Raw genomic sequence first — 23,973 nt, forward strand, 5'->3', positions numbered from 1 at the left:
TGCATTATTTTTTTTAACAAGTGTCATCAGCATGGAAGCATGTTCTCTGGAATGGTGGCCAAAGCATGAAGGGGCATACAAATGTTTATCATATCTGGCATGTAAATACCTTGCAATGCTGGCTACAAAAGTGCCATGCGAATGCCTGTTCTCACTTTCAGGTGACATTGTAAATAAGAAGCGGGCAGCATATCTCCCATAAATGTAAACAAACTTGTTTGTCTTAGTGATTGGCTGAACAAGAAGTAGGACTAAGTGGACTTGTCAGCTCTAAGGTTTTTACATTGTTTTGTTTTTGAGTGTAGTTATGTAACAAAAAAATTCTACATTTATAAGTTGCACTTTCATGATAAAGAGATTGTATGTACTATAGTACTTGAATGAGGTGAACTGAAAAATATTTCTTTTATCATTTTTACAGTGCAAATATTTGTAATAAAAATAATAATATAAAAGTGAACACTGTACACTTTGTATTCTGTGTTGTAATAGAAATCAATATGCTTGAAAAAGTAGAAAACATAAAAAAAATTAATAAATTTCAATTGGTATTCTGTTGTTTAACAGTGTGATTAAAACTGTCCTTAATCGCGATTAATTTTTTTAATCACGTGAGTTAACTGTGGTTCATCAACACCCCTAATTTATTCTGCTGAAGTTGTTTTACTATCAGAGGGGCCCAGGTTAACCTCATTCTGGAGATTTACAGACTAGTGCACAGCCCTTGGGTCTAAGCTGTCAGCTGTCAGTCAGACCTTCCTGTGCCAAGTTGGGTGGCCCTTCCCACAATGTTCAGAAAGATATGAAAGCACTCGATCTTCAAAGAAGATCAAAAGAACAGCTTGCTTATAAATTCTACACAATGCAGCATACAGTGAAGATGCACCACTATTTACTTACCTCTCCTTTTAGTTCGCAGAGAGGTTTGATAGGTTATAAGCAGATCCTGTAAAATCTGTATTCTTTCTGTGTTCTTAGGACCAAAGGGATTAAGAGGACCCCCTGGTCCTCCTGGGCCAAATGGCTTTGATGGGCAAAAGGGCCAACGAGGCAAACCAGGGACATCAGGAGATATAGGGCCAGACGGTAAGTGAGAGAGAGACAGTATTTTTTTATCCCTGAAACATGGAGCTGCACAGACTGTTAATACAAGTGCATGTATACTTACACAGGATAGGGTGAGCTGCCTTGCTAGTTTTAACCATCTCAGCCTCTTTCCCCTGAAATGCAGGATGTGTGTCTAAAGTTCAGTTGTATGGTTGTTCAGGTTGGGATGGAAGTTATATCTCCAGTTAGGCTGATGTATAGATGAATCCCTTCCAGTATGCTCTGTTACTACCACAATAGAAGGTGCTGCTGAGACTTGATCAATTCAGAACCTATAGCAGGAGCATGATTGTTATATGTAAACCTTGCAGGCACATGGAGAATATATTTACTTACCAAAGGGATTGGAATAAACAAGGATAGGGAATACACAAAACAAATATATGCTGCCCAAAACATGTAGGTATCACCCCCCCAAGCATATCAATTCCACAATGGCTCATTGGTTTCTTATGCAATATCATTATCCAATGAGAAACCTGAAGTATGCAAATGTTATTTTGCATATAAATTGAATATATTTTCATTCTATTACATTTGCATTACAGTAGCCCACACTTTTAAAACATACCATCTGAATGGTTGTCTATGTTGTGTGATTTTTAAATTCAATAGGCTTTCGAGGCAATGCTGGTGATCCAGGTGATGAAGGTGAAAGGGGTTCTTCTCCTGACGGTGCCCCAGGTTTTCCTGGCACTCCTGGACTTGCAGGCCAGAAAGGTGTTCCAGGTGATAACAGTTATGGTCTTCCAGGAATTCCAGGCCACAGAGGATTGCCAGGATTATCTGGCTCACAAGGAATACGAGGTGAATTAGGTGCTCCTGGACTACAAGGTATGAGTCATATTTCTTCTGCATTTAAAGCATAAAGACAGATCTGCTGATCTCTCTCTTATGTGGCTTCACTGTGACTGATGTGAAGTTATTCCTGATTTTTACAACAGTGTAAATGAGATCAGAATTAGGTCCCTATATTCATGCTTTCACACAATAATATTTTAATCTGCTGTCCAGGACACATGCACTCATACAGCCGAAAAAGAAACAGGGCTCATTTGATAGAACAGTGAATAGTCAACTAAGCAACTCAGCCACCTGTGTTTATAAACATTAGAAATATGGTGAGACCTTTACACAGCCCTTGAAAGTTATGGGCATTTAGAAAGTAGCAGGTACGTAATGCAGACAAGAAGATATCATTACTTACCTGCAATAATTCTTCTTTGAAGTAATCATGATACACAATGTCCTCTATTTGATCTCTCATTGCCTATGTGAGAGAGCTGCCAGGTATTTTGCTCATGGTAGACATGCACAAGCCTCTTCTCAAACACGTTCAAAATGCAGGTACCTTAGCCCTCTTTGAACTCTCCAAGTTGGCTAAAAATCTGTCTGCATCCATTGATCAGTATCTACTGATGCTAACTGGATTTTTCCCTAGAGGAACTGACTGGACAAGTCTAATGGGATTTACACTCAAGGATTAGTCAGGCACTGGAGAGATCTACAGGGTTGGAAGCAGGAAGAAGCCTTCCCCAATGCCATGGCATGGCAGTGGAGCTTCCTATTATTATTTGTATCACAGTAGTACCTAAAGGCCCCAGCTGAGATTAGGGCCTGTTGTGCCAGGCACTGTATGTACACATAGGAAAAGCCAGTCACTTCGCCAGTCCACACTGCAGGGCCATGTAGGTGAGCCTGCCCTGGTTTTGCTGCCAGAAGGCCCTCATTACCCACAGAGGCAAGAGTCAGTATTTGCCCCAGAAAGCAGGACGCAGCAGTTCTCAATAACAGCCAACTCCAAAGTGCAGGAAAGTATCAAACATTTTTGAAAACCTACAGAATAGAACTATCCACGCGGGTGGGTAAAATACAACAATAATTGAATAAGTTGCTCTGAACTCTACGGGGAGGTTGCTGGGGGAGTGGATGGGAAGTTTTTTGTCAGGAGAAATATTGCATCTTTTTAGGACAGTCTGGCAGACCAGGATTTCCAGGTCCTAAAGGTCTGAGAGGCAGAAAAGGTGAAATAGGCGCTCCAGGCTCACCCGGCCAGCCATGTGATAAAGGCTTGCAAGGGCCACCAGGACAGCCAGGAGTTCTTGGACACCGAGGCCCTCCAGGTAAACTGTGCTCATAACATTACATCCCAGCTCTGAACTTTGAGCGTCTTTTTTGGGTGAATATCTACAAACTCAGTAATCCCCCAGTCCATATATTCTCTGTTCCATTGATTTTCTCTCTGCAGATAATCACTTTGAGCCTCCCCTTATTCTCAGAGAATGCCAATAGCAAAGTTCCCATTGATTTCAGTGGTACCAGAGCAAAAACCTTTGTGAAGCTGTCATTTTGATTTAAGAAAAACATCAGCTAAGAATGACGGAATTATGTCTAGTGAAAATTATTCACTATCTTAAGGTGTAGGAAACTGAAAGTGTCTCCCCTTCCTCTGAGCGACTTCTCCCCCAAAACTAGCTCATTTCTACAGTGATGTCCTCCTGCTGTCTCTTTGGGCGTCACATGAGGAGGTGCAAATAAAATAACCATGGCTGTCCATCTTATATTGAGGAGCAATTCATGTGCCACCATGTTAAAATTAACTACTGGAAACCTTCTAGTTTGGGAGGTTTGTCATGATATTTTTTAAAAAAAAATAAACCCAACCTCTAAACTCTGGGACTCTCACAGCCACCCTTCTCTCATTGTGCTCCCATTTGATACCCCTCACTACACTTCAATCACATTTTTAACTATTGTGTGTCATTTTACCCATATTTGGGAATCAGACTAATGGTCCCCTTGATAGTGGAAGACAAAAAGTTATAGAGTTCAGAAAGAGAGAGGATCATGAATTCTGTGTCTTCCATACAGTTACACAATTGCTTTCTGTTAATGCAAGACATAGGGAGTTTGGGATTCATGATGTAGTTGGTCTGAGCAGAGCTCTTGAGGTTTTCACTTGTACTTTTATCTGACCATTGTGCTACATTTAATTCTCTCCTGCATACTGACCACCTGGCTGACATGTCAGAGGCAGTCCAATGAAGATCTTTCGGCCCACTGGTGCTTGGTGCAGTGTGTTCTGTACCTTCCCTTTACTCAGCATGATCTCATCCCAGCCTGGTCAGTGGAGTGAAAAGCTCCCAAACCTGCCTCCGATAGTATAATACATTGCTAACTGGCCTCGTAAATACGCATACATTGTGGTTTAATACTATGGAAGAGTTAAGTATTTCCTATTTTGTAATCTTCAGTATCTTAAAAGTATGCTGTTTATTTAGCATGTAGTTACAGCCCAGGCTTAGGTAAAAGTGTCACTGAGTGAGACTGATGGAAAAATTGCTGGTGATACTGTTTTTCTGTGGAAAATTGGATTTTCAACTGAATTACATTTTTCAGTAATTTGTAGGAATTTTTTTTAGAAATTTTTTTTATTAAAAATACCAACACTCGAAAAATCTAAATATTTCATCTGAAAACCAAAATATTGTGGCCAGGAATTCCCGTGATGTACCATCTCCCCACTGCCAGGAGGCACTGTGGCAATATTTACAAATCAAAATATTTCAGTTTTCAGCCAGTGTTTTCAGTATTCAAGTTTCCACCAAAAATCAATAATGTTGTATAAGATCCCTGCCCCCATCCTTCTTATGACTATCTGTATTGCTGAATCTTCTTTTGTGCTTCTGGTTATAAAGTGAGTAAAATTGTTTTCTCAGGCTTACCAGGTTTTAAAGGCCAGAAAGGAGACATGGGCCCACCAGGGCCAGCTGGAATGAAAGGCCTACCAGGAACTCCTGGTGTCCCAGGGTCCCCCGGTCCTCCAGGCCCTCGAGGATATCCCGGGCTTCCTGGGAACGATGGATTACCTGGCGTCCCGGGCCAACGAGGTATATGAAGCCTAATGTATCTATCACCCTGTTACATGTAATTCTTTTAAAGAGATGCTCCTTCTCAAGTGATGTCAGTGAGGCCTGGTCTACACTAAAAAGAGGGTTCGAATTAGGGTACGCAAATTCAGCTACGTGAATAGCGTAGCTGAATTCGAAGTACCCTAGTTCGAACTACTCACCCGTCCAGACGCGGCGGGGTCAAACTCCGCGGCTCCCCCGTCGACTCCGCCACCACCGTTTGCCGTGGTGGAGTACCGGAGTCGACCGCAGCGCTTCCGGAGTTCGAACTATCGCGTCTAGATCAGACGCGATAGTTCGAACTCCGAGAAGTCGAACTCACCGCGTCGACCCAGCTAGTAAGTGTAAACCTACCCTGAGAGTACTTTGCACTGTTCACACCCTTCCAGCCTCTACTACATGGATCTGTGAAAAACAATGAGAATATCACCCTTTCTTATGTCTCTTGGAGCAAAAGTCAAGCAAGTGTAAAGAGTTTGCAGCTTGCAGGGTGCACCAAAGATTCTTTGCTTTTGGTTGTTTTATGAAAGCTACAGGCAAATTTCTATGGACTATTTCATTCTTCCTGTCCGCAACTGGTCATTATTGTGTCCTGGTTTCAGTGCAATACTGTATGAGAGCATACTTGTGTGTGCCTAAGAAGTATGAGGTCATGTGAGTGGGGAAACAGCTTCCCCCAGCTGGGAATCCTCTCTAATGCTACCAGCATTTGGGGAATTGTTTAGTAAAACCTTAGCAACAGTTTAGATTTGAAAGTAAGAAACATTTACTGAGGCACTAATGAAGTGCTTTAAAAATGCATAAATACTGAACTACTTTCCTCAGACTTAAAAAGAAATAACCATTTGGCTTGAACCTAAGCATGAAATAAGTGTTTAATCCCCAAAGGAGGAGAATTTTCCAGAAAGTTATGAGAGAATGAAAATATGGGAGGTTAATTATCTATGGGCTGGCTGCTCCACTCCGTTAGGCCACTTTATACCCCATAATGTCACAAAGTGGCTTTAAAATGTCTGGAGAGGAGGACTCTGCCAGAGGAAATCAGGCAGAGACAGCCACACGCCTCGTGCTGGAGGAAAAAGAGAGAGGGAGTATAGCCAGGAGTCCCAGAGGAGGAGCAAGGGCAGGCGGAGCCCCAGTATGCTTGATCTTCCACTGACGTAAAGTCTGAGTGGCAGTTAGAGCAGCGGAAGGCTAACACTTTTGCCAGGGCTGGGTGGGAGAGTATCAAGGAGCCTCAATTGGCTCCCTTCCATTACACCCGAGTACAATTCCATGTGTAACCTTTTGTAGCTCAGATACCAGTGATGAGCATCAGCTAAGTACCTACATAGTGAATGTCTGCTACTGCGTGTTCTATTGTTACCCAGCTTTACCTTAGTATTACCCAAATACATCTGCTGTTGATTCTCATATATTACTAACTTTCCAAAACTCTCTCTAAACTGTCTCCCTTTTGCTTTGCAAGCTTTCTAATAACACTCTTTCTAACAGCACCACAGTAGGCTGTTAGATAAGCACATCAGTATCTTAACATTATTACCAGGTAGCAAAGGCATCCAAGGCATCCAAGGTTTCCCAGGAATCCCAGGAAAAGAAGGACGGACAGGAATCCCGGGTGGAAATGGTGAACAAGGAGAAATGGGTTCAAGGGGGCCTCCTGGAGAATGTGGGGATGGAGGGCGAAAAGGTATGGAGAATCCATATGACCTCTGCCTTTCAACTGGCTTTTTTCATTTTTGTTAATAAAATTGTTTTAATTTCCTGTTTGTTATAAAAGGCCTTTAATCAATTCACTGCCAGTTTCCAATGGGATCAGTGGAGGTAAATCAGGTGTACATGCAAGCAGAATCAGATGGTCTGTTTAATGAGTCTGCTTTTTCATGCACCTCTTTTTATGTGCCCTTTACACACACTGCTGCATCTGGTGCAGCTCTCTCTCAACAGGGGTGATAAGCAATTGTATGTCATCACCAACAGATTTGAAGCAGGGCATTCTTTAAGGTTCTGTCATGTTTTTGTCATTGTTCAATGTAAATATGAAGGTTATTGGCAATATCATGTCCCAGCATTAAAACAAGGAATAAAGATCAACCTGCTAAATACATAGTCAGTGAGAATCAAAAGATCTGCACAATGGCAAGTCCAGTAGCCCCCCAGGCAAACTACACCACCCACACCAGAAGCAATTCCCAACTCACACAAAGAAAAGAGGTTTACAGATTAATATAAAGAGGGGAAAGACAAAATAACTTCAGTGATAAACTTGTTGAAAGAAATGGGACTTCCATTATGTTCTAAAGAGAAGAGAAAAAGGCACTCTGGTAAGACTTTGGGAGAGAATTCAAGCACTTAAATGTATTTTTAATGAAATTTTACGATACAATGTGGTCAGCTTGTATTATATTCACTGTGTTCTTCTTCAAAGGTGAAAGAGGTGCTCAGGGAGACAGTGGCTTCATTACCTTATGGCTGGAAAAAGGACAAAAGGGAGAACAAGGGCTCCCTGGTGAGGTTGGGTTTCCAGGGGAAACAGGTGAGCTCATGAGAGAGAGAGAGTGTGTGTGTATGTGTGTACATCCACCTTGCCTGATTTTTAAAAAACGTCTACAATTTTTTTGTCACGGTGCCACAATTAATATTAGTTTCAAAATTTCAGGCATAACTGTGAACACAAATAGTAGCATTTGAATATCCCACTACCCCATTATGAGGACATGTCCTTTAGTTAGTTGTATACATTCTACAGTTTATGTCTACAATTTATTGTGTACTTCATGAATTGTGAGCGCACAAGTGTACCCACAAAAATGTACTAAAATGCATCATCAAGGGCCAGGATAAATTTACAATAATCTTTTGTTGTGGAATAATTTCAGGTGAAAAAGGTAGTCCTGGAATCAGAGGGATCTCAGGATTTCCAGGCAAAGATGGACTCCCGGGAACTCAGAAGGGTGAACCTGGTGATAGTGGACAGATTGGGTTTCCAGGGCTGCCAGGCTCCCCAGGATCGGCGGGTTTAGGAGGAATTAGTGGTTTTCAAGGGCAACCAGGTGACCAGGTAAGCTAAGAGCAATAGTGCAAGATCATGGATACATAGTACTGAACTGCATTTTTATACTTCTTGAGAGCTCAGAATCCAAGAAACTGATTGTGGTACACAAGCCATACGAGCATGCTTATAGAGCTCATACGCCAGGTCACACCTAAACCTCTGATTGGCAGAAGCTGGGACTGGATGACATGAGATGGATCCCTCAATAAATTGCCCATTTCCTCTGAAGTATCTGGGACTGGCCAGTATAGGAAGATAGGATACTGAGCTAGACGGACCATTGGTGTGACCCAATATGGCTGTTCTTATGATCTTATTCAGAAGACAGCACTGGCCTAGCATGTAAGGTCGACAAATGTGAAATTTGTTTGTTGCTTTTATTTTCACTTATTTTATACTGGGGCTGGATGTCACCTCCATAGTGCATAGAGTTGTTTGGTTCCACTCTCTGTAGTTCGGAACCGTCATCAGATTTCACTGACTAACAAGAAAGGTGCATGAGCAGTCTGTCCTCCGATATTATTCCCAAGGATACATGGGTGGAGTCACCTACTCTACCCGTAATGAGATAGCAACTGAATGAGGCTGAAGCTTACAGAGCCACTTCCAAGAGCATCCTGCTTTTGCACAACAGGGAGCAGCCTACTTGTTTGCATGCATAGTCCAGGAGCATCCCTTGGTCTTTGCCACCCACAGAGGCAGCTTACAGTGAACAGAAAATACTATCTCCAAAGGAAAAATGTACAAATATGCATGATATAGATGAAATTAGAGGCAAATTCTTCACTATCTTGCAGCCCATGCAATGAGTCAATGGGATTGCACAAATGTAAATCTGGGTTGGATTTAAGCTGTTATATTTACATATCCTTTGTTTTCAGTGTTGGGTCTGTGTTTTACCAAATTATTTCTGAGGGACAGTGTAAGCTTTGTATTGCTGACTACAACTCCTTGTTTACGATGAAAAATTAGATTATCTTTTTTTTTTAATATTAGAGGGTCAGCATTAATTTCTTGGGGTCAGCAAAAGAGGAAATAATGTGTTTTTTATTTATTTGTGTTGTGTAATATACATTACTGAAGTACCATTTTTGAATTAAACTACAGTTGCATTAATTGGATCACCTAGAGGGAATTTAAAATATTTGAACCAAATTCTAGCCTTAGTGATAGATACACAGATCTAACTCAAGACAATTGGTGTTTCCTGCATATATCAAAGGTCAGCATTTAGCCATTATTTGACACAGATTAGTGGATTACTCCACAGAAAATCATACAGTGAAGACACAATAATATTGACATTTAGCATCAGTCTGTTCATCAGTGCAACCAAGTCATATGGTCAGATTGTGCCTGTTATGTATATTATATTTTAAACACAGCGTGTTTTTTTAATAATGTATCAGGGTGAGCGAGGTTTACCGGGAATTCCTGGATGTCCAGGACATGATGGTACAAAAGGACTTAAAGGTAATGAGCTGAAACATACAAGCTATATGAAATAAACACTATTTTGTTAGGTTGCTGTATACTTTGATACATTCATTGCATCCTCTAGGACAGTGTTTCCCAAACTTGGGATGCCGCTTGTGTAGGGAAAGCCCCTGGCGGGCCAGGCCGGTTTGTTTACCACTGGGAGGGCCGAGGGATGTACGGCATCTGGAGCAGCAAACCGCGGCCAGTGGGAGCCGCGACTGGCTGAACCTGCAGACGTGGCAGGTAAACAAACCGGCCCGGCCCGCCAGGGGCTTTCCCTACACAAGTGGCATCCCAAGTTTGGGAAACAATGCTCTAGGAGAAAGAGACAGAGATAATTCACACATGAAAATCGTTAGACACAAGACTGTTTTATGTCTAAATAAAAAGTTTTCATTTAACTATAGTAGGACATTTGGTGATTTATCACTTGAAAAAAAGGCTCTCAGTGACTTTGAAGATGGCTGTGTCTTAGTTAAATTTCACAAGATCACAGCTTCATCCCAAAAATGAGTAAAACACCAATATATCTATAAAATACCATGGGATCAAATGACAGGACACAATGGTTATCTAGATGGCTTTTGTGATTAAACTTGTATTAGTTTTCAGCTACAGTATGTGCGTGACCTAAGGAGAAAAGGGAACATCACCCATGAGTGGAAGAGAAGACAGAAGGAGAAAAAGTACTTGCATGAAAAGATAAACATGAAACTATTTTGTAGACAACTAAGGGTAACATTTTCAAAGGTGGCCTCTAGATGTGTGCCTTGTTTTGGCAAAGTATTGCCAACTCACAGTTTTATTGCAAGTCTCACAGCAACAGCATGGGTTGTTTTTTTTTAAAAGGGTCTCATTATATTTGGATTTCTGCCTCCAAACTCATGCAGTTTATCTTGAAGGGGACCCAGGGAAATGTGGCATGACAGAGTGGGAGAATGTGATGGGGAGTAGAATTAGGAGAAAGGGAGGGAAATATGGATGTGATAAATTTAAAGAATAGGTGGGGACAGTAGACTGCGGGGGAACACTGAGAGGAGAATTAGAATGGGGACAGCTGCCTATCTAGAGAGGAGAAGAAGAGAGAGAATGGCAGCTCTCCACACCCATGGGGATAGACGAGGATGATCAGTAAACAAGGCAGCCTGATTTTTGCATGTGTATTTCTGGCTGAATTTTGAACATGAGATGATCTCACACCAGTTGAGATGGGGGATTCCCTAAAAAAGGTGACATCATCATAAAATAGCCAAAAAAACCCACCATTTATAATTATTTTTAAATCTCATGCTTTTGGGTCATCTGTCTTACGATTTTTTAACGTTTAGGACATCTGTAAATCTGATTTGTGTGCACAAGTTTGGTAGATAGTTTACATACACACACAACCTTTGACACCAACAAGTTTTCATATGCAAATTTTCACCTAGTCCGAGGATCAGCTAAGACCACATTGAAAATTTGACCTTGAATATTAAAGGCAGTTTATGAAGAGCAAGAAGTACCACCTGAATTGTTCTGTTGTTTCAAGCTTCCGTAGAATATGATTTTCTTCTTAAAACTTAAACTTAAAACTTAAATCTTTTCCATGACTCTAGCAATTCAGCATCTTCCTAGCCAGGGAATGTATTTTCACAAAAAATAAAAAAGAATGTATGAACAAATATTTGAGATAAAGAGAAATCCTTTATCAGAAATGGGCTAAAAGGGGTTAAAACACATGTAACTGATTTTTTTTTTAAAAGAAGTTGGCTGAAGTGGCAATCAAGGCATTAAACAGGATCTGCTCTGGTCAGGGAAGATTGCTGTGACATAGAATCACTGATAACACTTGAATTCAAGAGTCTTCCCTATGTGTTTCACAACAGTCTTAGGGTATGTCTACACTACCAGAGTAGTTCGATTTAACTTAACTCGAATTTGTGGAATCGACCTTACAAAGTCGAACGTGTGTATCCACACTAAGGACAGTAATTCGACTTTGTGAGTCCACACTAACGGGGCAAGCGTCGACATTGGAAGCGGTGCACTGTGGGCAACTATCCCACAGTTCCCGCAGTCCTCGCTGCCCATTGGAATTCTGGGGCGAGCCTCCAATGCCTGCTGGGGGGAAAAATGTGTCGAGGGTGGTTTTGGGTAACTGTCATCATTCAACCATCACTCCCGCCCTCTCTCCCTGAAAGCGCCGGCGGGAAATCTGTTCGCGCACTTTTCTGGTCAGTGACAGCACGAACGCCACAGCACTGCGAGCATGGAGCCCACTGCGATCATCGCTGCACTTATGGCCGTTGGCAACTCCTCGCACCTTATCGTCCACCTCTTCCACAGTCAGATGCTGAGAAATCGGGCGAGGAGGCTCCGGCAGCGCGGTGAGGACATGAAGTGTGAGAGTGGCACAGACCTCTCACAAAGCACGGGACCCCGCACCGTGGACATCATGGTGGCAATGGGTCATGTTCATGCTATGGGACGGCGATTCTGGGCCCAGGAAACAAGCACGGACTGGTGGGACCGCATAGTGCTGCAGGTCTGGGATGAATCACAGTGGCTGCGAAACTTTCACATGCGTAAGGGCACTTTCCTTGAACTCTGTGAGTTGCTGTCCCCTGCCCTGAAGCGCAAGGACACCCGGATGCGAGCAGCCCTGACTGTGCAGAAGCGAGTGGCCATAGCCCTCTGGAAACTTGCAACGCCAGACAGCTACCGGTCAGTAGCGAACCACTTTGGCGTGGGCAAATCTACTGTGGGGGTTGCTGTGATGCAAGTAGCCCACGCAATCGTTGAGCTACTGCTCTCAAAGGTAGTGACCCTGGGAAACGTCCAGGTCGTCATAGATGGCTTCGCTGCGATGGGATTCCCAAACTGCGGTGGGGCTATAGATGGAACTCACATCCCTATCCTGGGACCGGACCACCAGGCCAGCCAGTATATTAATAGAAAGGGCTACTTTTCAATGGTGCTGCAAGCACTGGTGGACCATAGGGGACGCTTTACCAACATCAACGTTGGGTGGCCAGGCAAGGTTCATGACGCGCGTGTGTTCAGGAACTCTGGTCTGTTTAGACGCCTGCAGGAAGGTAGTTTCTTCCCGGACCACAAAATAACTGTTGGGGATGTGCAGATGCCTATAGTATCAGAGGGGTAGCCGTGTTAGTCTGGTTCTGTAGAAGCAGCAAAGAATCCTGTGGCACCGTATAGACTGACAGATGTTTTTTGGCATGAGCTTTCGTGTGTGAATACCCCTTTCTTTCATGCAAGCAGCAGCAGCAAAGCAGTGGCAAGGCAAGCAAGCAGTGGTATTCACCCACGAAAGCTCATGCTGCAAAACATCTGTTAGTCTATAAGGTGCCACAGGATTCTTTGCTGCTTCTACAGATGCCTATAGTGATCCTCGGCGACCCAGCCTACCCGCTAATGCCCTGGCTCATGAAGCCCTATACAGGCGCCCTGGACAGTGACAAGGAACTCTTCAACTACTGGCTGAGCAAGTGCAGAATGGTGGTGGTGTGTGCTTTAGGGCGTCTCAAGGGGAGATGGAGGAGCTTACTCGGATCTCAGCGAAACCAATATTCCCATTGTTATTGCAGCTTGCTGTGTGCTCCACAATCTCTGTGGAGCAAGGGGGAGACCTTTATGGCGGGATGGGAGGTTGAGGCAAATTGCCTGGCTGCTGATTACGCTCAGCCAGACAGCCGTGCGATTAGAAGAGCCCAACGGGAAGCGCTGTGCATCCGGGAGGCTTTGAAAGCTAGGTTCCTCAGCGAGCAGCGTGACCTGTGACTGTTCTGTTTCTTTACAGAGAAGCTGAACCTGCCCCTGTTTCTTTACCCAGTTACTGTTGACTATCCTCTGCAGTTACATACCCCGTTCACCCCGTTTCCTCCCTTCCAACACACGTTTAAAAATAAAATACATGGAACATTGTTAATTAACAACGTTTTCTCTATTAATGACTTCGCGTTAAAGGGTTGAAACTGGGACGCAGACTGTGCTGGGTAGGGTGTGTAGTGATGTAAAGACCGCTTCTAAACTCGAGGAATGACAGGCTCCTGCTCCTAGAACAGTCTGCAGTGCCGGACTGGTTGTTTCAACGGAGCCTGCCATCCCTTCTTTTCGGGACTCTGTGTGCGGGGGCTATGTGACCTTGTGGCGGGGGAGGATAGTTACAGATTCCCCTGCTGCGTGGCTCTGTGGTCCAGGACAAGGACCGCTGCATAAGATCTGTAACCGCCCTCCCCCGCCACAAAGTCACGTACCCCCCACCCACACAGAACATGAAAACCACCTCCCAGACCGACCAGGGTGCCTACTGACTGCACTGTGTGTGTGACCTGCTGCTGATCCTGCCCCCATGTCTGTACCCTGGTAAAGGTGACTGTCCTATGCAATTACCAACCCCCTTCCCCCCCCTTCAAACACAGTCTTCTGTACAAGAACATGACGGAAACAGTAATTAACAGCAAAGTATTTTTAATAATAAACTAGACAGTTAGGGGATGAAACTGGGATTGGGGCTTGGATGAGTCAGGAAGGGAAGGACTTCTCAAAATTTAGGGAATGAGAGCTTTTGGGTAATTGAGCACTCTGCAGGGGGCTCTGTCCTCCTGCCTGCGGTCCTGCAGAACATCCACAAGGCGCCGGAGCGTGTCCGTTTGCTCCCTCATTAGTCCAAGCAGCGTTTGAGTTGCCTGCTGGTCTTCCTGCCGCCACCTGTCCTCCCGTTCGCTGTGTGAGCGCTGGTACTGAGAGAGGTTCTCCCTCCACTGGCTCTGCTGGGCCGCCTCGGCTCGGGAGCAGCCCATAAGTTCAGCGAACATCTCGTCCCGTGTCCTTTTCTTTCGCCGCCTAATCTGTGCCCGCCTCTGTGAGGGGGATGCTGGGGCAGGTCGGGAGACAGTCGCAGCTGTGTGATGGGAAAAAGGGAGTGAATTCCTTACAAAGATACATTTTTGCGAACAATGAACATAGTCTAGTCTGTCTCTGTGAACAAGACCATGCACAGCACCTATCTCATGCGCACTCAGGAAAAGTTCGGATTTTCGGCCTTCGCATTCATTGCCTGGGGTCTTGCAGTGGAGATCAGACAAGCGGGGCAGGACAGCAGAATCCGTGGAGCAGGCAGGCATGGTAAGCCATAGACTTTTGGCTGCATAAAACTTAATGTATAGCAGTGCCCTCCTGCTGCAGGCAATCCGGAAAGCATGAACTCTGCACCTGTTCCACCCCCTCGCGGCTGTCCCCGGGAAAGATCCCTGTATGCTGCCCCTCTGCAGCCTCCACCACGTGGCTGTAAACCGACGCTTATTGTTATGCAAAGGAAGAGTGAAGCATTCCCAATACTAACATTACCCTAATTACCCTAATTCAATGCAGGAGTCGCCGAGCGAGATCACCCTGAGGAGGATCACTGAAAGAGATAGAGCACGCATGCTGCGTGAAAGCCAGCACAAACCAGGGGCCTATGCTGCCATGCTCGTGGAGGCAATGCTCCCAGAGTACCTGATGATAGCCTGGCGCAGAAAAGTGTCCTACCATGGAGCACCCGATAAGGCAGCTCTCCCCAGGAACCTCATGTGTAGGCTTTTCGATTACCTCCAGGAGAGCTTCGTGGAGATCTCCCAAGAGGATTTCTGTTCTATCCCCATATATATTGACCTTCTTTTCACATAGTTCAGATTCCTGTTCCATTAAAAATAAATGTTTACATGTTTAAAGCACTTACCGACTGATCCTTCCCCTGATTCAGGGTCCGGGTTAACGGCCGGGGAGGGTTGGTAGGGGATCTCCGTGAGGGTGATGAAGAGATCCTGGCTGTCAGGGAAATCAGCGTTGTAAGCGCTGTCGACTGCCTCGTCCTCATCTCCTTCCTCATCTTCCCCGTCCGCGAACATCGCCGAGGAACCGGCCGTCGACACTATCCCATCGTCAGAGTCCACGCACACTGGTGGGGCAGTGGTGGCAGACCCACCGAGAATGGCATGCAGTGCCTCGTAGAAGCGGCATGTCTGGGGCTGGGATCCGGAGCGTCCGTTTGCCGCTTTGATTTTTTGGTAGCCTTGTCTCAGGTCCTTGATTTTCACGCGGCACTGCGTTGTATCCCGGCTGTATCCTCTGTCTGCCATGGCTTTGGAGACCTTCTCGTAGGTCTTTGCATTCCGTTTTTTGGAGCGCAGCTCTGAAAGCACAGACTCATCGCCCCACACAGCGATCAGATCCAAGACTTCCCGGTCAGTCCATGCTGGGGCCCTCTTTCTATTCTGAGATTGCATGGACTCCTCTGCTGGAGAGCTCTGCATCGCTGCCAGTACTGCTGAGCTCGCCCCGATGTCCAAACAGGAAATGAGATTCAAACTGGCCAGACAGGAAAAGGAATTCAAATTTTCCCGGGGCTTTTCCTGTGTGGCTGGTCAGAGCATCCGAGCTCGGACTGCTGTCCAGAGCGTCAACGGAGTGGTGCACTGTGGGATAGCTCCCGGAGCTATTAGCGTTGAATTCCATCCACACCTAGCCTAATTCGACATGGCCATGTCGAATTTAGCGCTACTCCCCTCGTCGGGGAGGAGTACAGAAATCGAACTAAAGAGACCTCTATGTCGAACTAAATAGCTTCGTTGTGTGGACGGGTGCAGGGTTAATTCGAATTAACGCTGATAAATTCGACAAACTCCTAGTGTAGACCAGGCCTCAGACAGAGAAGCTAGAAGCCAGCAGGAGTGAGTGAGAGGTGTTAGACTCTTTCTGTTGTTGCTATTCCTCAAACTCCTCCCACATCAAATTCATGGTTCCACAGCCCTTTCACCCCAGAATATTATGCAGGTGTCTGTTATAAAGGGAGGAATTGAAGTAGAGCGGAGAAGGCCAGGCACAGCATCTGTGTTGGCTCAGAAACCCAAAAATTGTTCTTAGGGAGCCTTTTCTGAGTAAACAGACTGAAACTGTGCTGATTTTCCTTGCTTTTTCAAAGTTATTTCTGTAGGAACTGTCTGTACTTTATTATAATACTTGGTATTTATGTAGCACTTTTCAAATCTGGGGCAATTAATGAGATCTTTACTGAGTTTTTACTCAGGCAAATTCCCATGGATTTTAATGGGAATCATACTGAATGTCAACTGAGTTGATACCTCCAGATGTGGCTTTTGAGCAGACAGTCTGAGAATTAAATGTATTAGGGAAATGGGGATATAGTATCTCCACCTATCTAGACTTTTACACTGCACCTGTCACAAGCTATAGAATGCCATAATATTCAGTAGCTAATGAAACTTGCCCCTCAAAAACTGTCCTTAAATATTCAAGGCCATCATTATCTAATTAACTAGATATAGACAAGGATATTGTACTCATGCTGTGTCTGCGTCCATTCTCATTTCTCTCCTAAAGCAGAAATGAACCACTTCTACAGTCCAAAGCTTCCTGATTTTCAGGAAGTCATTTCAGTGTTTCTCATCTATGTATTTTTCTGTTAATTCCGTTATAATTTGCTAAATGTTTTATGATACACTTCTTACCTTAGTCCACAGCTTTAAGACATTTGTGTGCATCTTGCTTTACTAGAGATTTCACAAATAAATCACTTATGAAGGCTAAAACAAGCTTACAAAAGCAAGTGAAAGATTAAGTCTTCAGTAGACTCTCAGTTATGATGATGATGGGGGCTATACAGAATACCCAGACTCCTGAAGTTTCCAAAAGGTTGATTGATACAGTTGTTATTAGAATGCTGTTGGCATACTTAACAGTCTGTTACTGTGCATGTACAGGACCTGGCACAATGGGGCCCATTCCCAATTAGTGCTTAAGTGATACTGCAGTATCAAAAATACATCTATATTGTCCATATTTAACATAAAAACTTAGCACAGTCACTTGCAAAGAAGCTTTCCCTTAATCCCACATTCTATTTCCTAGTATAAATTTATCAAGGACAATCCTCTAGTTTTTTGTGTTCTTTTGGTCCAATGTAATAAAATAATAGAATTTTTTTTTTAATTGAGAATTGTTTTTGTAATTTTAGCTATTAATATTTGTACGTTACTTCAAAATTATTTATCTTTGGTTTTGTAGATGAAACAGACACTGATGTCTAACTAAAGTGATTTGTATTTTTAACTTGAATAGGTAACAGAGGTGACTCAGGCAGTCAACATGGTCCGCCTGGTCAAAGAGGGCCTCCAGGAGATCGTGGATCACCAGGTACATTTAGGTTATTAAGAAAAAAATTAGTGCTTAAATACATCTGAAATTTGCTATAGGATTTTTTCATGTTTTGCTGTTTTCAGTATTTGCAGCTTAATACTAATGACTAACGTACAACGATGGCTTTTGGGCCTTTGGAAGCCCAGGACCAAAAAGGCCGCACAATTTATAATATAGTCCACAAATGAACACAGGTGTTAGGGTCTGCTGCTGTCCAGATACATCACTGATGAGCACACTGCTAGCCACCAGAAAGTTCTGTCTCTTGCTGTCTCTGGGAACAGACCCTCCTTCAGCCACATTGAAGAGGAAGGAAAAAAGGAAAATCTGTCAACTTCTTCCCAATGACATTGAGAGTAAAAGATCAGTAATTCCATGGCCTATCGCTAATTTAAATAAATTCACAGTCCATACATCAGAGAGACCAGAGAAAAACAGCATAATTAACACATCTGTGTGTCTGAAATGCTGAACTATTTGTGTAAAGCTCGGCCTTTATTCAGGAGTATGACATTAGGGAGCATACTGAGCTTTGCATTTTTTAAACATACCACAGTGTGAGGCATGGATGCCTTTAAACCTGAAACTGTTATATTTATCTTTCTTTAAGGACCCTGTGGATTCCCAGGAGAGCAGGGTTTACCCGGTTTCCAAGGGGAACCTGGAAGACAAGGACCCAAGGGGATGCCTGGATCCCCAGGAGCAAAAGGCTTTCCAGGTAATGTCAAATTGAGAAAAAAAAAAGGAAATAGATGAGAATTACTTCAAAATGGCCAAAAGGTAGGCAGTCTGCAGTGCAATTCAAAACCATGCAGCTGATGAAGCTGGCAACAGAGAGTAGGTTGGTATCAAAGGCAGCATGAAGGCTTGTATCAGAAACTATTGGAGCAAAGTAGCAGAGATTCTTCCAAGAGCGGCCGTAAAGGAGCTTCAAGGAAAGCTGACAATGCTTTTGGATAGAATTTTTGGCCCCAGATGTCTGTCAGTAACCATTGTGTACTGAATAGTATGGGAGAAATAACAGCTAAGGGGGCAGAAGTTAAAAGGTTTGCATATTAAAAATATTTTCCACCTTCCAGGTGCCATATGTGATTCGGGATTGCCAGGAGTTCCAGGTGAACAAGGTAATACCGGGCCTTTAGGAGCTGCAGGGTTGCCAGGATTACCTGGTCCCCCAGGCAGGAAAGGTAAGTGCTATAAACAGTGCAGCGTTAGTCACACATTACAGTTCAAGTAATGGTGTCAGAAATTACTGGGAATTTTGTGCAATAACAAATGTAACTGAAAATAGAGAGAATTTTAAAAAGTGCTTAGCATTGGCCTAAGTCTGCTCCCATTGAAATCAATAGTAAAACTCCCCTTTGACTTCAGTAGTTAGGCACGTTTGAAAATCCCACCCTTAAAGCACAAATGTTGGCCAAAGAAATCAGGCTACAATCTAAAGTAAATAAGGAGGCAGAGACATAAACCTTAAATTCTGGTTCAACTGGTGTAACTGAGGGCAGAGTTTGACACAAGAACAGTAAAATTCTCTGAAGATAGATATTTCACTAACGCTTCAGTTACACTGTAATTTATTTTCTGGCCATGTAGTGCCACTGTTACTCTGCATACAGCAAACATGAATACGAATAGCAGAGCACACTGTAGTGGAATACTGAATTAATACTTTTTAATACTGAAAAAGGGTGGCCAATTCAAATATAGGAAATCTCATATGATTGGTGCATTTTATCAAAATGTGATAACAAAATAAGTACTGTTTGCAAGACAGCTGATCTATTGGCAGATTACATTTAGAAATACTTCCAATCAATGATAAATCACATCTTTCATGGCAATCACTGTGTTTAGATTGAAAAAACTGTGCATCTAAAAACCTCTTCCCCTTTAATGGATACAATATAAATGTTATGTATTGTAGCTAATTAAAATTTAGCATATATTATATCAACATTATACTGAGATAAATTATATAATCAGAAATGAAGCTAGCTTGTTTATTTTTACTGGGTGGTCATAATCTGCTTCCTAAACTGCTCCTGAGGTACCACATGCTGCCCCAGACTTGGGGCTCAAGTCAAAGCCACCCTTGAGTCCGTAATAAATTTTCCCAAAAGGGAACAATCAATTTTTGTAAAGAAAACATTCAGTTTTTCAGTTTCAGTCTACGGCAAACCTGGACAGTTCAAAACTGAAAACCAAGGTTTACATGGAAGCTTTTTCTGATTATCTGTGGGAAGGTAGGGGGTGCTGATATAATACAATAACAAATTCCTTGTTGCTGTATAATCTGTAGGAAAACAGTTTATTGTGTTGCACACAACAGTATACCTATTAGCTACAGCACTGGGAGTCATGCTGCAATGACAAGGATTTCCAAATTGCCCTCCATTTGAAAAGGTATTTACACACCTGATGGTGAAAACTTGTTAGTTGCAGAAGTGTCCTGTTCTTCTTTAGGAGCAGGCATTTTATTAGTTTTATGAAGCTAACTTCACTCATTCATTTTATGGAAATCATTTTAGGCCCTACAAAGGAAACACAAGAGATCAACAGATGCATAGGGACTGAAAAATAGGTAGCTCAGATAAAAATGGAAATTCAGTAGGGATCAAGCCACCCAATAAAGATTAGCTCCAGTGTGGATTAATTCTACCAATATGTTTGAAAAGAAGGATTATAAATTTTAAAACATATCCAATTACAAGGATTTAATGGAATTGGTATGACAGTGTACTATGGCTCTTAAATAATATTAATAGTTCCATTTTTAATAATGAAGAAGCATTTGTGATTGTCATTAGAAATGAAATGGTTAACCAGTTGTTCATTATTAAGGACTGAGCCTTGTTAGCCTAATTGCTTTTCATTTACATTAAAGATCTCATGCATGACCAATTTTCAGATTTAGGGATTGAAGTTACAGGCATTCATCAAAACAAAACAACAACAACAATTGCTTTATTACAGAGAGACAGTCTCACTAATTAAGGGCCCAATCCTGCAGTCTGCACTCATGAGTAGTCTTTATTCAAGCAAATAGTCCCATTAATTTCAGAAGGATTGTGTGAGTAAAGATTGCAGGATGGGGCCCTAAAATTTAGGAATCATGGTTCATATATAGGTCAGCCAATTCAGCTGTAGCTGGAAATATGAGACTGTAACAGTCCAAAATGTAGACCTACCAGTGTTAATGTTATAATGAAGTGTTGACAAATGTGTTAGAAATTTCCTGGAAAACAAAGTAAACCAATATCAATAATGACTGAAAAAACAAAGCATCAAAAATGTTTTAAACAAAATGGGTTTCCAAAAATTGTTAGCGTTTGTGATCATTTAGGTAAATTCTCAGCATTGGCAAATAACTCGTACATAAGCCTTTCACAAGGAACTCCCTTGAAGTATAGATGAGGCCATAGTAAACAGGATTGGAAAGGTGAACAAGTGTCATGAAAAGTTACTGTACAGTAATGAATTAAGGGAAGAAAGAATATTACAGGTGGGGCTGGCACCACCATGTAGTATTGACGTTTCTGACATTTCCAATTATAAGACCATGTTTTAATTTGCTTATAACTTTACCAAACTTTAACTGTTTCAGCTGAAATTTTCCATGCCAGCTGTCTGCCTCAGGTTGGACAGTTCTGAAAAGTTTAAACCAAGATTGTTCAGCCTTTTGAGGACAAGGTGTGAAAAGATACATTATGCCCATGTTAAATTCTGACAACCTTTACTTTGAAATTTCTTAGAGCCCCCATGGTTTGGAGCAGGGACTTGAAATTCAGCAGGGGCAAGGCCTTTGTGTCAGGGATATGCCTTTGTCCCCATGAAAATCTGTCCAAATTTGGCCAAGTTATAAACCTTTGAGAAATCAGTTTGTGTATGCTCACTAGAGACTTACATTTTAGCAGCTAAATTCCCCAAAGATTCTATCCAAAACGGGAATGCTCCTGCCTGGAGATGAACGCTTTTCCTTCAGTTGTAGCTCTTGGCTGGGCAAAGAGACTGGGACAAGAAGACCTACGCAGAGAAAATTGTGACTGTCTAGGGGAGAAGAATGGGATTGTGAGGAGAAGCCGGGGTAGGGAAAAGACTCAGAGAATGGCAGGTTGGAGGGGATGGGGCAGAAGGGAGTCATGCTTATGGGTGGAAGAGGGTGTGTCCACTAGCACCCACTCCCCTTCAGAGCATAGAATGGCATTAAAGATTCCTGAATCTCAATAATTCCTCTGCTGTCAGTCAATATCTGTGAAACCCACTTAGAAAGTGTCCCTTCTCTCTCCAGTGTTGGTGCATATGTAGGATAACAACCTACTGTCAGTTACTCCATTAGCTCCAGTGGTTAGACATCAGTGCAGTGGATCTAAAGCTTTTGATGAGACATGTTGGTTCCAATATGATGCCACACGATAGAATTTCTGGGGGTTTTTGAGTTTCCTTTTTTAAAAACCTAGGAAATTACATACCAAACAAACATCCAGTATGTTAAAAAGAACATTATTAAGGTTGCGAAGTCAAGCACTCAAATTTTACAGGACACTAAACATACTACCATTCTACTAGAAAAGACTCCTAAAGCAAAACTGTTTGACTCCATATAACTTTGGGAGGGGAGGAGTAGGCTATCACTATGACTGAAGCATACTTCAGAAATTATAATGCTTTTTTCATAGCAAGCTCTGTACCCCACAGTTAGTGAGCATGAACTTCTACCCCATCTTAAAATGAAGTACTTTCCCTTGCAGATATTTATTGTTTGAAATTTAGACAGTAAGGCACAATCAAGAAAGTTCTTAATTTCAGCTATGCTAAAACAAAACCTAAAGGTTATATTAAAGCCAGCTAAGTAATTAGCTTGTGTTACTACGAAAGTTATATGCCATTTGATTCAGCAAGCTGCTTTGCTAAACAAAAATTTAGACATAAATGCCAAGAAGGTGTGATTTGTAGTTAATTTAAATGATTGTAATTTCTATCCTGAAATGATGAGTTTTGTCGATAAGTTTTAAAATCTATAAATAAAACTTCAACAAAAATTATTTTACCCTCCAATAAAAGGGGAAAGAAATTAGAGTATTTCTACTCTGAAGAGAGACTGTACAAATGGCATCATAGCGTTATCTCTTTGTTGTGTTTCAATTATCTTCTTATCAAATGTCCTCAGTTTACAAATAAAAGATGTTCTTTCTACCTGCCTATCCTGAAACTCAGCCTGATCTTTCCACCTAGTGCATCACCACCAGGAACAATGAGTCTGCATACTAATTTAAGTCCTCAATTACACATGTTCAACCCCATTGTCTTTAAAGGATTTGCAAAGGGGCGGCTTGTAATGTTACTAATTTGTAATGTTACTAATTTGTTACCAATAAGGGTGTTAGTAAGATTTGAATTTATTCAGTAATTAAAGAGACCTCAGGATAAATCAGCTGGATTTGAGTTATTAAGATAATTAGACAGAACATAACAGAAAGAGATGTACATCACTACAATCTGTGAGAACCTCTTTCCTGCATTTGTAGACAAGACAGTTAGCTTGTACTATTTGTCCGGTCTGAAGTTAGCTTACAGCATGGTACTATTATAGTAGAGGGGCCTATAGTTTCATTTTCACTTATTTCCTGTTTTTCACAGACATATATTACTTTTACAGTATATTAACATCTGTTGTTTATCTCTGTAAATCCTCCTAAGCTAAGTGGCTCTTACAGTAATTAATACATCTAAAATAATATTTATTGTTTAACAATTCTTGCAAAGATTGTCAAATCTTTTAGTGGTAATTCTTAGGCAAGCTATTTTTCCCTTCTTAATAAGACTCCCACAACACTTTGAGAATTTAACTCATAAATAAGCGATAGGCCTTACAAAAGTCTGGCCCATAGGTCAAGAGTAAATAATCCTGCACAAAATAGGACAGAATCCACAGCTCATTCTGTTTTAGCTGTGTTGGTTCTCCAGGGTTAACAGGAATAAAAAGCAGTAAAATCTCATTTTTATCAAGTTGGTAGATGATGGTTATCAATGCACATGGAGCAGATCCAATGCATAAAGAAGTGCCATAGTTCTAGTCACTTTTCAAAGTAAAATCACACTAAAGATTAAAGGTAAATGTTCTGATTGCTAATATATGAAAGGAAATTACCTCTGCTGCTTTCATATTTCCTTCACTATCCAGCAATCTAGAAATGATGCTCCTTCTTCAAAACAGGCTTCAAC

At 42.2% G+C, this 23,973-nt stretch overlaps 1 protein-coding gene and 1 long non-coding RNA gene across 5 annotated transcripts in view; one reads left to right on the forward strand and one right to left on the reverse strand.

Annotated features, from left to right (window-relative positions):
• COL4A4 (collagen type IV alpha 4 chain) overlaps positions 1-23,973 on the forward strand; it is a 72,950-nt gene that overhangs the window by 26,270 nt on the left and 22,707 nt on the right. For 3 of the 4 annotated variants that reach the window (XM_039487521.1, XM_039487523.1, XM_039487524.1), the window contains exons 16-26: positions 979-1,086; positions 1,723-1,941; positions 3,078-3,230; positions 4,827-4,997; positions 6,565-6,708; positions 7,447-7,554; positions 7,898-8,079; positions 9,483-9,546; positions 17,674-17,748; positions 18,362-18,469; positions 18,831-18,938. In XM_039487521.1, the coding sequence (XP_039343455.1) occupies positions 979-1,086; positions 1,723-1,941; positions 3,078-3,230; positions 4,827-4,997; positions 6,565-6,708; positions 7,447-7,554; positions 7,898-8,079; positions 9,483-9,546; positions 17,674-17,748; positions 18,362-18,469; positions 18,831-18,938 (1,440 nt within the window). The remainder of the gene's footprint in view (positions 1-978; positions 1,087-1,722; positions 1,942-3,077; positions 3,231-4,826; positions 4,998-6,564; positions 6,709-7,446; positions 7,555-7,897; positions 8,080-9,482; positions 9,547-17,673; positions 17,749-18,361; positions 18,470-18,830; positions 18,939-23,973) is intronic. The other variant, XM_039487522.1, reaches the window with a different exon arrangement.
• Positions 1,020-22,200, reverse strand: LOC120371613. Its single transcript, XR_005584490.1, has 5 exons — positions 22,070-22,200; positions 20,940-20,986; positions 20,167-20,282; positions 1,679-1,893; positions 1,020-1,379 (listed from the first exon to the last, which is right to left on the reverse strand). It is a non-coding gene; the product is annotated as an uncharacterized LOC120371613 (long non-coding RNA).

Source organism: Mauremys reevesii, linkage group 9 (assembly GCF_016161935.1).
Source record: "Mauremys reevesii isolate NIE-2019 linkage group 9, ASM1616193v1, whole genome shotgun sequence".
In the NCBI taxonomy this organism is placed as follows: Eukaryota; Metazoa; Chordata; order Testudines; family Geoemydidae; genus Mauremys; species Mauremys reevesii.